Here is a 15,110-nt window from a genome sequence, read left to right on the forward strand (position 1 = left end):
GATCCACTCCCCCCGTGGTTCCCAGCCCATGGCACTGAGTGCCACATCCAGGCTCTTTTGAAATATCTCCAGGGATGGAGAATCCACCCCTTCCCTGGGCAGCCCATTCCAATGGCTGATCACCCTCTCCAGAAAGAAATTCTTTCTAATGGCCAACCTAAACCTCCCCTGGCACAACTTGAGACCTCTTGTGCCCTCTTGTCTTGCTGAGAGTTGCCTGGGAAAAGAGCCCAACCCCCCCCTGGCTCCAACCTCCTTTCAGGGAGTTGGAGAGAGTGATGAGGTCTCCCCTGAGCCTCCTCTTCTCCAGCCTCAACACCCCCAGCTCCCTCAGCCTCTCCTCATAGGATCTCCTCATAGATCTCCCTGCTTTACAGCTTTTAAGGATTCAATGACTTGAAGTGCTCCACACTCCTGACTGCCCTGGTTCTACCAGCTTGCTCATCAGGCTTACAGACACTCAGATTTCTGATGGTGACACCATGACAGGTCCCTGATAAGCAGCCTGGTTCTTACACGCTCCCCTGGAAACTGGAAGATGCTCATGAGCTGGAGTCCTCTCAGCCTGGGCAGGTGGGAATCCTTCCCCATCCTTTCTCTGTGAGTGGTCTCTATTTTCTGCTTAGATCTAAATTTCTCCAGAGCATTTGCAGTGTTACACCTGTCTGCTCAGAAAGTTTCTAGATTGCAGTTAAAATTTTGAGTACCACAAATTTTCCCCTCCTCCTATCACCTCTTAACCCAACTCCTCTCGTTTGACACAGCTTACAAAAAGCTGTTACTTGAAATTATACTTCTATTGGTTTAGCAAACTGAATCAGCCCAGCCACAAGGGCTGAACCAACTTCATGAACTTCACCACGAAGTGGGTATGTGGATGAGGAAGAAGATGCAGGGAAGAGGAACTGTCAGTCTCCCAGTTCTTCAATCAGTTTTCATTCAACACTCTACATAAATCAAAGCTGACAGTGCTACAAGACACCAACACTGAAAGAGCACTATTTTTGTATTATGGATATTTTGTGAAGTCTTCACACCATGTCAAACAGAGAAGAAAGCTTAAAGACAGAAATATAATCTGAAAGTGCCATACAACAGGAATCTGAAATAATGACACTTCAAAGCTGCTTGAGGAAAGGAAAGACTTCACTCACCATACATACATTTCAACCACCTGGAGAACCAAGGACTTGTGTGAAGAAAACACCCCTGGTTCTGATTACTGAAGGACAAGCTGCCCTGAACAGCATACTTCTAAAACTTTATTACTAAACCTGTTTCAGAATTACTTTCTCTGCTCAAATATCCTGTCTAATGATAGCATCAGCCAAGCAAAACCTGACACATGCAAGACACTCAACCTGTTACCTGCAACAAGGATTTTGCAGTTTATTAGGAACATACCAAAGCTTTCAACCCACTGCATGGTGCAAATGGGTCAAGTCCATGCTTGGACAATGGATTCCTCAAACAAGCACTGAGGCTGCAAACAATTCTTTCCTAGAAACAATGTTGGGCTGACTTTGGCTGGAAGACAGTGGGGAGAAGAGTGGAGATGGCCAGCTGAAGCTCTGCCAGAACACACGTCACCAGGTACACATCTTCAAAGTCCATCAAAACCACACACACATTTCTACTCCTTTCTATGAAGAACTGGGATCTTGTCTCTGGCCTCTTTCATACTAGAACTCAGCTGGGAAGATTTTGCCTGTATGAGTTGGTGCTTTAGGACACTTCTTTCACCAAGTTCTTGGTACTTGGACCAAAGGGACTGCAAAAAAACCCCACACCCATACATTTTCTACAGATACCATTCCTCAGCTTCACCTTGAAAGAGCTTCTAACACCAAAATATTTATAAAGGTGAGAAAAAACACTTCTGAGACAACTAAATTTCAGAAGAAATAATTTGGCAAAGCAAGGTTGTAGAAAATCTTCATCAACTGCCAGCTCAAAGGCTCATCCCACTCTATCAAGAGCCATTCTCCTTCCAAAATTGTAACCAGATGTTTCACCAAACTGTAAAATTTACTCAACATTTACATAAACCCCAAGGTTTTAAATAACCTTTTTAACAAATTATCTGTGTTTCCAGATCTTGCTCTTAGTACATTTATGGGAGATAGACACTAATTAAGATCTCACTACTGATTTTTATTATTCCAAATGGGCCAAGATGAGGCTTAATTTGTTCAGGTCTGTCCCCTCCAGTATGTGACACAACCTGAAGCTAAATGACCTCTAATCAAACTATATTTTAAAAGGTATTTAAGACAAGCTTTAACAGGCTTTGTGTTTTATCTAATGAAATACAATTATGCCTAGAGATAATTGGCAAAACAGAACCTTTCAAAAATTCGAGTTAAAATGAAAATACTAAATCAGTGGTCTTCCCTATGCTACTTCTAAAGTAGCTTTATAAGTGATAAACACAATCTAATTTAATATAAAAAGCACAGTAATCCAAATAACTGTGGGTAATCTGAAATTTTTGCAGCTTTCACAGCCTAAATGTTTTTCAACCTGAAACACAAAAATATTTAAACTCTTCTATCATGTAACTGCTATGAGCTAGAGAACTATCTGTACCCTCTCCTGAAAAACACCACCAAAAATTTCTAAAATTAACAGTTTCTTACTGCAAAGTTTAATTTTGTCTCATACACTTAACACCATAACTGAACAACAAAATTAAACCATGTCCCTGTTCATGTGCATCTTTTCCAAGATTCCTAGAAGGAAACAGTTTTTCATGTTGGAAGGCTTGCTAAAATGACTGGTTGTACTTCAAAATAGCTTTAAAAAACGGATTAAATTTCAAATTACACATTGGTATTGAAATCCAGGCATTCAAAATACAGCTGACAGAATAAAGATCACCATGATCGTTTAGGCAGTATTTAAAGACCAGAGATTAGTGTTATCTAGATAAGAGCTCTGAACCTGAAAAAATAAGGTCATGCTATTACAGCTTCAGTTACAAAAAAACCATATCTCTAAATCACCAGTTTGGAAGGCACCAAAAGGAAGGAGGCTGATGAAATGCAGGCAGAATCACCTACACAGACTGGAGGAGTCAGACCTCAGGACCCTCCTGAAAAGCATCAAGGAGAAGCACGAAGTCTGAAAAAAGCAGGAAGACTGAAAAAAACCTGGACAATAACACTACTCTGAGCATGATGCTGGAGATCACCTGGTGACCCAACTGAAGCTATGCTTCTCTGGTTTGAAAAGGTAATTTCAGATATGAAACTACCATTTCCATTCAGAGTCATTATTATGACTTGACACCCCCCCCCCAAAAAAAAACAAAACAAACAAACAAAAAAAAAAAAACCAAAAAAAAAAAAAAAAAACACAAAAAACCCCACCCAAACAAAACAAAAAAACCAAAAAAAAAAACAACCAGGCAGACTGCAAGATTACAGTAGGCACCAACTGCACTGTTGCTGCATCCAAACCTTCAATATTCATCTAAAATAGAAATAATCTTTAAACATGAAGCAGGCATCTTCAAAACATGTCGTTATACTGCAGATCAGGTTCAGGGACTGGCCCTTATGTGTCAGACTGAGCACAACCATCACAGAGAGCCTGGATGTGGCACTCAGTGCCATGGTCTAGTAACTGCAGCAGGAGTGGATCAAGGGTTGGACTTGATGATCTCTGAGGTCCCTTCCAACCCAGCCAATTCTTTGATTCTATGTAGCACCTGACCACAGATGTCACCCTCATGGCTCCTTCTGGGGTGCTCACAGGATGTTCTTCTGGCCGCAAAGCAGGATAAAGGTTGGTTTGGTTGATTTCTCTTTTAAGTGGGGCAGTTTTTCAGTCTGGACATGCAGAATAATGCCAAAGCTAAGCAGCAGCCCAGTGTCAATCATCCTAATGCTTTCACAGCCCTGTGATGGTACATACCCCCTGCTCTCAGACAGGAGATGAGGGCACACTGAAGTGCTGAAGCTGCAGGAATCCTGCTCCAGCCTTCCCTGGGCTGCCTCCTGGCACTGGCCCCCTGCCTGCACTACCCCTCACACTGCCTGCATCTCGTGTCATCTCTTCAGACACCACTTGGCACAAGCTGAAACAGCATCAGGACTGCACTAGCAGTTAACAGCTATTTGTGTTCACTCTGCAGCCTCATTTTGCTAAGAAGTTTGGTAACAGTAAAAAAAAAAGCAACCCCAAACCAACAAAACAAACCAGCCACACACCATCACTAAAACATTCTGCAGGCCTACAGTTGATCTTTAAAAAAATTAAAGGAAAACCACTGAGCTGCCTTACCCCTTTCCTTTTTGTCCAGAATAAAAACCACACGGCAACTCTTAAAAAGCCTGGCATCTTTCAGAAAATACTGAAACAATACCCTAAATGCTTCTGACCACTTTTTCCCTTCTCCATTTCTAAAAAGGATGGGTGCAGCAGCCAGCTTAAAAAGTTGATCTGCACAAAAAACCTTTGCAGCTCCACTTACAAAAGGCAAACTCCTTTCTGGTGAGATGACAACACACTGAACACACTCAGAGAATCACAGAATTCTGTGATTCTGTGATTGACTGAACACTCCACTTGGGAGTGGAAGACACAGAGTAAAAGCTGTAGAAACACAACAAAATTCTGAGCAAGACAGATTCCTTGTTTTTACCAATAATATATGGCTACTTTCTGTAAACCAAACATTTAAATAAAGCTGTATTCTTAAGTCACCCTTCTGGTATTAGCTTTCAACTGTGCTAATGATAACAATTAAAAGAGTAAAACTTGACTCATTTGCTGTCATCACTACAGGGACAGTGGAATCTTCCCAACTGTGAGAACAGCCAAAGGAGATCAGAAAGCAATACCTACCATTTGTAAATGCAAAACATAATGCTCATTTTCTTCATTTCAGCTCAGTTGGTAACTGTCTCAAAGTTCAGAAAACAAAAAAACTAAAAAGAGAAATATTCTCAATTTTTTGCTTTAGCTAAGATCTAGCACTTGTAAAAGCTTGATTGTTCCTGAGTATCTTGCCTTTCAGTCAGTTCAATTCACTAATGTAATCAGTTATAAAAGCAAAAAAATCTACTTAGGCATTTCTTACATGCCCATTGCAGTTAAGAGTACAGAGAGGTTTGGTTTGAGTTACATTCTGATTTCAGCATTTTGAATTTAATTACTATCTAATTAGTTTCAGATAAATCCTTAAAAACAGACATTGTACCTTAGCAGAATAAGGAATCTCATAGGTGGTACCTAGCTATTTAAATTACTTCAACATGTATCATTCTTGCCAACTAAAGGTACTCAACATCACATGAAGGCCAAGTCAAAGTAGTTACTAACAAGCCTTTTCAGTGAATAACTCAAAAATTATGCTGAAATTACAATATTGGACTGACTCTGAACCCTGATTGGAACAGATTCTCTTGCACTTATTTAACCAGAAATACCAGCAGAATACCAGTACTAAAGCAGCTCTTTAGAACTCAATAACATTTAATTTACCCTCAGCAAACAATGAAACATTGAGCAGGCAATCTGCAAAAGCATTCCTGTTCTTCCACTGCCACACTGGGAAGTCACCAAGATGTTAGGTTACACAGCTGCCACCTTTGCTGGCAGCAATGCAGGTGTAACTGTGACACTTGTCTCCATAAAAAAGTGTCTCCCAGGACCAGAACAGTTCTTTAGGAGAGCCACCACAAAGAAAGCTACAAAAACAGAGGCAAAGGTTACCATCCTGCTCATCCTTCTTTGACTGCCAACCTAAAAATGGGAATTATTTGGGAGAATTGCAGAACAGAAGTTAAGAAAGAACACAAACAGAAGGTACATTCTTTCACTGACCTATAAAAAAAAAAACCAAAAAAACAAAACAGTTTCTTGGGACAGCACCTAAGGAGAGGTGGGTACAAAAAAATACTTCACACCTTTAATACCCAGCCTCAGCAGATCCCATCCCAACAACAGGCTGCAGGAACAGGTCGTCTTCCCACAAACACTTCCCTCATTTCCAAGTGTTTTTCAAATACCTCTAACCACATAACCAAAGATTTATGCCTCCAGTTAGCAGGTAAATTGTCTGGGTTTTTTATCCCAGCCAGACTTTCTTGCTTTCAGTTAGAGCTTTACCTAGGAAATGCAGAAGATAGCCATGAATATTGACCTTTCTCTTCAAGGGTTACTTCACTGTGAAACGATTAAGGAATGGTGCTTTAGCAGAAATTACTGCAGTGGATAAACTCTTCTCTGATCTCTTTCCATCAAGAACTGACATATTTGAAGTATTTAATGTACATTTGGGATTCTTAGCCACAAAGACATGCAAGGTAAACAATATGGTGGTAAACATTAATTTTCTGTGGGATTAAGCCTAAATATGCTCTGCTGTTTGGCACAGTAGTCACAAACTGATTTTAAGAAAAAAAAAACCTCCACCACCACGCAGACAGTATAGGGGAGAGAAGATAAGATGCCACAAAGTCATTGGCATCCAATAACACTTCAATTTCCATATGGAAATAACAGGAAATAAGATGTGCTGAATTTTAAGCACCAAGGCAACAAAAACACATTAAAATTTCATCACACAAGAACTTGGCTGTAAAATTCGTAATTTTCTTGATCTTTTTAAAGAGTTCTCATTTTCAGGAACATCAGATAGCTAACAGACCATGTATTCTACCAACCAGCTAAAGCAGACATTTGCATTAATCTGCTCTCTGTTAACTAAGTGGTGGAAATGCTCTCCCCTCCACCAAGGAATCTCTTCCACAATCAGATTCCTTGTCAACCTTTATCTTTCTACAGCCCATGTTACAATGATTGTTCTCCAGATGATTTCCCAAGGGTGAGCACCCAGGACTTCTGCATCTTAGCTCCAAAGAAAAGGTTTCCAAAAGACTACATCTGCATCTTGTGTCCATTATACCTCTGTGAATCAAGAAAATGTTACTGTCATCTTTTAAGAGATTCCAGGCACTACAAAGATAAACTTGATAATGATGATTTGAAATATTTCATTGCCAAAGAGAATGAAACTTCAGAAGCTGAAAGGCACATGTGGTTAAAAGTGTGAAAAGGTTGGAAGACAGTATCAGTAAGAATGAAAAACATGGTGTTAACAGTTGGGCTGTTATCCCCTACCTGAAACTGATGGTATGACAAAACCAATCTCTATAGTTGTGTGAAAGAAAAACAAAAGATACTTGTTTACCCTAATTTGCAAAAAATCTAAACCCATCACCTAAGGACTTTTGCCTCCCAATTCTAGAAACATGAGGGGAAAAAGAAATGGCATTGAAATACTCTCCATTAAAACCAGCTTAAAGCTATTATTCATGACACCAATAATTGCCTTCTTCCATCCCCACAAAGCAGAAAACAGCTTTCCCTTCACAAGAACATCTCCCCCTGCCACCCTACATAGCATCCAATATTTGAAAACAAACTTTTAAAATCTCTTTCTATGAGAACAGGTTTGTCTGAGGGGCAGACATAAATAAACCCATGACAGCAGCATCAGTCCAGAGACAAAGTTCTACTAGAACTCCACTTATATGTTCTAGCATTTCATTAGCCCAATACAGCTGCTCCTCACAACCCAGAGTAGTAGTTAAACATTAACAGATGACATAGACTTGCTAACAGAATTTTGATCTGTAATCCAAGTTGTAACATCAACCTGGCACCATTAAACTTTGTAAACTGCACAACGTTTACATCTACGTAACATTTACCTTGATATAAACATACCTATGCTTGAAAACAAAATTAAAAGTAGGTTTTCAAGTCCTGCTCTCCACAGCAACATCAAGAGTGCTGGGGTATTGACAACTGACAACCCACTTCACACGAAAATATACACTCTTATGAAGAAAAAAAAATCTCGAGCAGGGTTTTACTTTAAAAGTAGTGCTAAGTCTGAAGTGTTTTATTGCTCTGTCTGTGCAATAGATTAGAGTTCAACCTCAATCATGGAAAGATTGCAGAGAACCTATTATCAGAGACAACCTCACAAAGAATACTCCTAGACCTCTGGTGGGATTTTCAGGTGCTATGCAACTAATAATGAAAGGACAGTTTAAAAAAAAAAGTTACACTAGTAAAATTACTAGTAAAAGTTACACTAGTAAAATAGAAAAAAAGAAGTCTCTTCCCACCCCCCCTCAAATCCTTCAGAACACCTGACCATTCCACATCTTCAGCTTTACAGTTCTACCTGTATTTTTCTGGGTGGGAGAAAAAAAAGGACTCTTTTCCCTAATTCAGTGTAAGATAGGAGAAGAAAAAATTAAAAATCAAAGAATGTTTCCCATGCAGTGAAAATCCAACTCCAACGGTACCTTTCTCATACCATTTCCCTTAGCAAAACTACTCAAGACCTTCTGAATGGCTTGAGAATGATCTAGCATCAAGAGAAAAAGACAAAGATTTGTTCTCTTGCTTTGGTGATTTTTAGCATGAACTGAGGCTTAAGTGAGTTTAGAAAAAATGAGTCTCGTCCCACCTCAAGAGACCAAAAGCTGCAGAACTGGTTTGATGATGGACCCTCAGGTACCAAAGAGCGTGCCAGTAGTTGGGAAGAGAAGAAATGATGGTTTGAGAGATAAGGAGCATACCAGTAACAAAAGAAACCACAAAACGTTAAAAACTACAGCACCCAGAACAGAAGATTCTGCTTGAAGATAATCCACTACTTCAAAACCTCCCACATCTTCAGCTGCCTGAATCATATATTCTGAAACATAACAGAAAACTATGAAGTACAGAGTCTCTGCTCCTGAAATCTCCAAGTGTAACTCAGCAATCATGAAAACTTGAGGACAGAGAGCCACAATCCTTTCTGGAAGGGAGAACAAATAACACCTAAAGAGAGAAGAGATGTGTCCTTTGATTTGAACAACCTATTTGCTATTTTACTTTTTTTTTTTTTTTTTTTTTGCAAGCAATGTTGCCTTACCAATAGGAGAAGCACATTCAATTGTACATTATTATTACTTCAGTATCTTTGTTAAATCAAAAATGAACATAGATTTAGATTAAAAGTATATTATAGGGTACATGGAAAACCTCGACCCCAGCTTCCATGTTTAGTTAATAAGTATTCATTTTATTTTCTCAAATTAGTACAAATGGGTGAAAACCTACACCCACTTTTACTCAACACAGATGCTCTTTTACAAATATCTTAGTCAGAAAGGGGAAATATTTTCACACCCTTAGCACAGATATTAAGTTCCCTGGAAATACTTAACGAACTGAAGAACCTTTACAGGATTTCATACAGCAATTTACACATAGCAAAATAAAACACCTTCAACCTAAAGAGCACTTCCACACCCACCATGTAGGAAAGACCTACCACATTTTCACCTATTTAAAGAACACGTGTTAAATGGCTACGTGAACAGAAAATAAATGTATATAAAAGTGAACTAATAATACAGAAAACCAACACCCCCACCCCCTGACACACATTGAGAGTGGCTGTATACTGGAGAAAAACAAACCAGACCCCTTTACACCTAAACTCTAGGATTTCTTTAACCACAGCCAGTATTCTCAAATACATATCCTGGGTGGACTTTCAAACTATAAAATAGAAAGGAAACTATATCTGATGATGATAGAGTTTTGGTCAGGTATGATTTTAAACCAAAACAAGTCACAGTGAAGAGAAGAAACACCACTTAACAAAATGCCTGCACTTTGTGCTAAAAGCTGACATAATCCTGTAATTTCGATGATAAAAACAAAAGCTTACTGGTAAATGTATTTATTTTAGACCTCGCAGATACTCTAGAATTCTGGGTGAGTAGAAAATAGTTTCATAATTGTTAAACACCGGAACACTTTCTGTGTAATACTGGAATAACCACCAAAACAATGTCATTAACATGAGAAGCAGTCCGAATCGCAGCCAGTTTCCTGCTCATTTAAGCAAAGATTAATTCTATCTTCACAAGAAAAAGGAACACTCGTTTCGCCTTACCAGGTCAAACCTGAGTAAGAAATGCTAAAGAAAAGAAGGCTTTTGTTGCTTAACCGTGCTTTTTAATGAGCAGGATAGGTAATGTCAACAAGATCACCGTTCTGTGCTCCAGGCTAAAGGATCTTACAGAGAAGGGAGACAGACATGAAGAGCAGATGGCACACAGTCTTTCAGAAACTGTCAGTGACAGAGGGGGGAAGCGTTTCCCTATAGAAAATGTTCCTGAATTAAGAGGAATAGTCTTCGAATAACTGAAAAACAAGGTATCAGGAAAAGGTGAAAGAAAGGTTTTCCACTGCGAGGCAAAACTGCCAGAAGAAATAGTGTTTTGTTTCAAGAGAAGAATAAATAGTACACCTAAAAAACCCCACAAAAGTAACTCAACCCAAAATCGGAAAAAAAACAACAAACAAAAAAACAAAACCAAAAACCATACCAACACCTCTGTCTGTCCTTAACCTGCTCTGTTCACTCTCTGGTTAAAAGAGAAAGGATTTTTTTTTTTTTCCTGTAGTTTATTTCTGGCAGCGCTCGCCATTTCACAGCACATTTAGCGCACACGGAACTGATCGATACCGCTACAGACACAAGACTAGACTATCCATTTACTAACCGCAAGAAAAGGTCCTCTTCAGCAAAATCCTCTGCATTATAACGCCGAGATTTTAAAAAGCATTGTTACACGGATCTCATTACTGCCTTACACCGCTTACACAGTAAAGCTGAGCATTTCTCTGCCAGCTTTCAGACTGATAACACCACTACACCCAGCAAGAAACCCAAGAAGTGCATCTAAACCTACACAGAGACTGCTACATCCACGGGAAAGCTCAAAGCATGTAAACCAATCTTAGATCCAACGCAGAGCTCGCAATTAGGTTTTTTTTTTTTGGTTTTTTTTAATGAGACGGATGGGAGTTTCCAGCAGAAATATACCAACAGTTCTCCCAACCACTGGTTGCTTCCATAGCCATTTGCCTCCTAGAGAAGCCTGGGGAAGTCCTCACACCCCGCTGGCTTCTAAGAACCCCAGGAACTGGCGTTTTAAACTTCAGCTGTTTTAAAGAAAAGGGAAAAAAAAAAAAAAAAAAAGAAAAAAAAAAGTAGCTTTATGTTTTGTTTCGCACCACAAGGCAGTGACGCACTGGGGAGTAAAATACAAATTATTGTTTAGAAACGGAAAGTTCGCCTTTTCAGCCTAAATCTGTGGCTACAGCTAGAGATGCACACACCCCTCGCTCTCATTACAGGACGAGCTAATGCTAGTACTTCAGAGCAGTACCTATTCTAGGCTAATGAAGCATTAATGAAGGCTGCCATTCACCTGAGAGTGGTCCGGAACAAGAGATTTAATTGAAGGTAAGAGTATTTCAGCTGAGTTACTCTTGTTAAAGAAAAAACAACAAACACACACACACACCCCATGAAATCCTAATAATTGCACTGCCAAAATACTACATGTGACACTAGGTGGTTTTATGTCCACATTTGTTCCAGGGCAACTGATCTGAAATCCCAGCACCACACGAGTCTGATGTGCTGGCGTTATATGTGGTTTTGTGTTTTTAAGAATAACCATGAAAACAGCTTCTGACTTTCCAGTCACTGCCACCCCCCCAAACAGAAGCCATCTGAAAAGAAAGAAAAAAAAAAAAAAAAAAAAAAAAAGGAAGATTCACACTAATCGGCAAAGTTTCCTCAAGCTTTCAAGTGCTGAGCCCAAAGCCTCACACGTTTAAAGCCACCAAATCAAAAACATTGACTTACCTGAAGAACAAGAGATAAGAAAAACAGCGAACGCCAACTTAGTAGCAGCTCCCATTTTCCAATGCTGTTAAAACATTTAAGTGAGTTTAAGTATCCAGTTTCCTAGGTCCTGCAAGCTGGAAAATCTCCTGTCTTGCTGAATCGTTTATAAAGCAATCTGTTGCAACATTTCTGCAGCAGCTAAAAGTTCATAGAAGAGTAAAATCAGATTTCTTTAGACACTGACGATCTCCCTCCGGCTATTTCTAGCGAGAATCCGGGTTGAGGGATGGATATATTTGGAACCGTGTTTCAAAACACACGTGTCATTTGGCTTCTGTACAAACGGGGGCAATATTTAATTCATAAAAGTATGCTACGAATCCACTTTAAAAAAAAAAAACAACACAACAAAGTCCACGATTAAGCCGCTGGACACGACGAAGTCTCTAAGGACACTCCAACTTTGCTTTTCCACATCAAGCTCCTTCAAGCATCCCTCGTGGGTGCCGAGGATGGGAGAGTCGTATCGAGATCAGGAAAGATGATGGTTTTTCGTCCGGGCTCCTTTTAAACAGCATGTAGTGTTTGGGAGAAAAACAGCTCCATTTCAGTCTCAAACCTCAAGAAGCCTCCGGGTGAAGGGAGGGTTTTGTCCGTTTCTTGATGAAAACTACCTTAAAAAATTAGAAAGCCCCCAGCTACACGTGGGAACACTTCGGGTTTTCTGTTTTGAATAATGCTGAGGGATTTAGTGTTACCCAGAAGAGGAAAAGAGGAGAAACAACAGACCGATCAACAAACAAACCTTCGGGCTTCCCGAAAGCGGAATATCTCAGTCAGGGAAAGCCGCACATCTCCCCTTCTCCCTCGGTCCTTCTCCCGGGCCGTGCAACACCCGCACTCCCGAATCCCAGCAAGATTTCAAATTCTTCTAAGAGATTTCCATCCCCTCCCCCCCAAGAGGCTATATTTGGTATTTAAACACAGAAGAGGGACTGAAAGGAGGAAAAAAAAATTTAAAAAAAAAAAAAAAAAATGCAGTATCCAGCCGCTGGGGAGGAGGGTGATATATTCTTTGTGGCAAATCCTTCCTTCCTTGCCTGCCGTGCTTCCAGGAGAATTCAGCTCCTTCGGGAAGGAGGAGGCGAGCGAGGGTGCGGGCGCAGGGAGGATGCGGTGGCCGCCTCCGTGCTGGCTTGGCCGGCTGCAGGATTCTTCCTCCCGTGGAAACAGCTTCTGCCTCTTCTGTTTGATGCACACTCCTCTCCCAACTCCTCACGGACACCTTTCTTCCTCGCCTCACCCCCGCTGCCGTTTCAAACGCAGACCCCAGACGGTCCCGTCTTCCCCCCCCCACCCCCCAGGCCCCCCAGACAATCCACTTCTTGCCTTTTTTTTTTTCTTTTTTTCTTTTTTTTCCTTTCTTTCTTTTTTTTCCTTTTAGGAGAAAGGAATAAGAAATAGCAGGGGTGGAAAGGAAAAGCCTGCTGAGCTCCGGCTGTCTTTCCTTGGTGCCTCCCACACAACGCACCAGGCGGGCCCCGGCCAGAGGGCGGAGGGGGGAGGAATCCCCTCGTCACCCTCTCCCCTAACTCTGACCCCGGCTCACTCCCGGCTCCGAGGAAGCCGCCGCTGAACTCAACTCTCTCGTCTCCCGGGCGGCGGAGGCAACGCGGCTGAGACCAACTTTGTCCCTCCAGGAGTGCAGTTTAGGGGTTGGCGAGGAGAAAAGGCCCAAGCCGGTTTTTTTCTCTGGGCGGCGGCGACGACAGGAGCCGTCTCTAGAGTCTCCCGAGTCCAGCCGGCAGCTCGGAACAGCCCTCCGTACCCTGCTGTTGCTGCTGCTCCCCTGTGGTAATTTCATATCTACCCATTCACTTGGGTGGCGTGGAGAACGGACCCAAGATGGCGGCGCCCGGGCGATTGTTTTTGTTTCCTCTCCTCCTCCTCCCCCCTCCTTCCCCACAATCACGGCAGCCCCTCGCGCGTCCCCGTGATTGACAGCCGCCCGGGCCAATCACCGCGCAGCTCCTCAGACGAGGCCCCGCCCACCTCCCCTCCCTCAGCCCGAACGGGGCGGGGCAGCGCGCGCGCGCTCCCTATCTCCCCCCCATTCACCCCCCCCCCCCTCCTCTTTCCCACTCCCTCCCCCGCCCCTACCTGACCCGCGATCCCCCCCCACCCCTCTCCCTCTTTTCCTCCTTCCTTCCTTCCTTCTCTCCTTCCCGCTCCCCACCCCTGGGCGCGGTCCCGCTCTCTGCCTTCTCACCCCCCTCCCCCCCCCCGGGCCCCGGTGCTCCGCTTTCGGCCGCTGCCCCTTTGCCCCACCCCGGTCGAGGTTATCCCGCTCGGCTTCGCAAAGAGCGGAGGTCGGGGAGGAGTGCGTGTGTGTGTGCGTGTGTGTGTGTGTGTGTGTGTGTGTGTGTGTGTGTGTGTGTGTGTGTGTGTGTGTGAATGTGTGTGTGAGTGTCTGTGTGGTGAGTGTGTGAAAGTGAATGTGTGTGTGAACGTGTGTTATGTGTTTGTTGTGTGTGTGAACGTGTGTTGTGTGTAATGTGTGTGAATGTGTGTTGTGTGTGTGTGGTGTGTGTATGAATCTGTGTGTGAACGTGTGTGTGTTGTGTGTGAATGAGTGTGTTGTGTGTATGAATCTGAATCTGTGAATGTGTGTGGTGTGTGTGTTGTGAGTGTGTGGTGTGTGTATGAATCTGAATCTGTGTGAATGTGTGGTGTGTGTATGACTGTGAATCTTAATGTGTGGTGTGTGCGTGTATGCTGTGTGTGTTGGTTTGTGTGTGTGTGTTGGTTTGTGTGTGTGTGTTGGTTTCTCTGTGTGTATTTTGTATGTGTGTGTGTGAGTGTGTGTGTGTTGGTTTCTCTGTGTGTGTGTACTGTGTGTATGTGCGTGTGTGTGTTGGTTTCTCTGTGTGTGTGTACTGTGTGTATGTGCGTGTGTGTGTTGGTTTCTGTGTGTGTGTGCACTGTGTGTATGTGCGTGTGTGTTGGTTTCTCTCTCCTCTGTCAACGCGGGGGAAGCGCTGCTGGCTCACGCCGCACCGGCAGGTGTGAGGGACGGGTCGGGTCCGGTCCCGGTCCGCCCGCCGGCACCTGCTCGCTGCTCCCGGGCCTGCCGGCGCCTGAGGAGGAGAGCTGGCGCCTCCCGGTCCCTCCCACCCCCCGCCACCCCCTTGTTATAAATCCACCTTGGTGCCGGGCGTTCGGGAGCTCCCTGAGCGTCCCTTTGGAGGGGATGTGGGGTGATCAAAAACCTCCCTCAGAGCCGGTGTGAAGCTGTAAAGTACCAGCGGTGTTAAACGCGCCTTTCCCGGCCCTCTGCCCCACCAAAACAAAACAAAAAAAAGAGGCCGTGGGTGCTCCCTGC

The 15,110-nt window shown here is 42.7% G+C and overlaps 1 protein-coding gene across 2 annotated transcripts in view; it reads right to left on the reverse strand.

Annotated features, from left to right (window-relative positions):
* Positions 1-13,682, reverse strand: part of ACVR2A (activin A receptor type 2A) — a 66,286-nt gene extending 52,604 nt beyond the window's left edge. Inside the window, exon 1 of one of the 2 annotated variants that reach the window (XM_071746393.1) lies at positions 11,747-13,682. In XM_071746393.1, coding sequence (XP_071602494.1) covers positions 11,747-11,801 — 55 coding nt within the window. In that variant the 5' untranslated portion in view covers positions 11,802-13,682. The remainder of the gene's footprint in view (positions 1-11,746) is intronic. The other variant, XM_071746392.1, reaches the window with a different exon arrangement.
* Between the last annotated feature and the right edge of the window lie 1,428 nt (positions 13,683-15,110).

This window comes from Heliangelus exortis, chromosome 6 (genome assembly GCF_036169615.1).
Source record: "Heliangelus exortis chromosome 6, bHelExo1.hap1, whole genome shotgun sequence".
Taxonomy (NCBI): Eukaryota; Metazoa; Chordata; class Aves; order Apodiformes; family Trochilidae; genus Heliangelus; species Heliangelus exortis.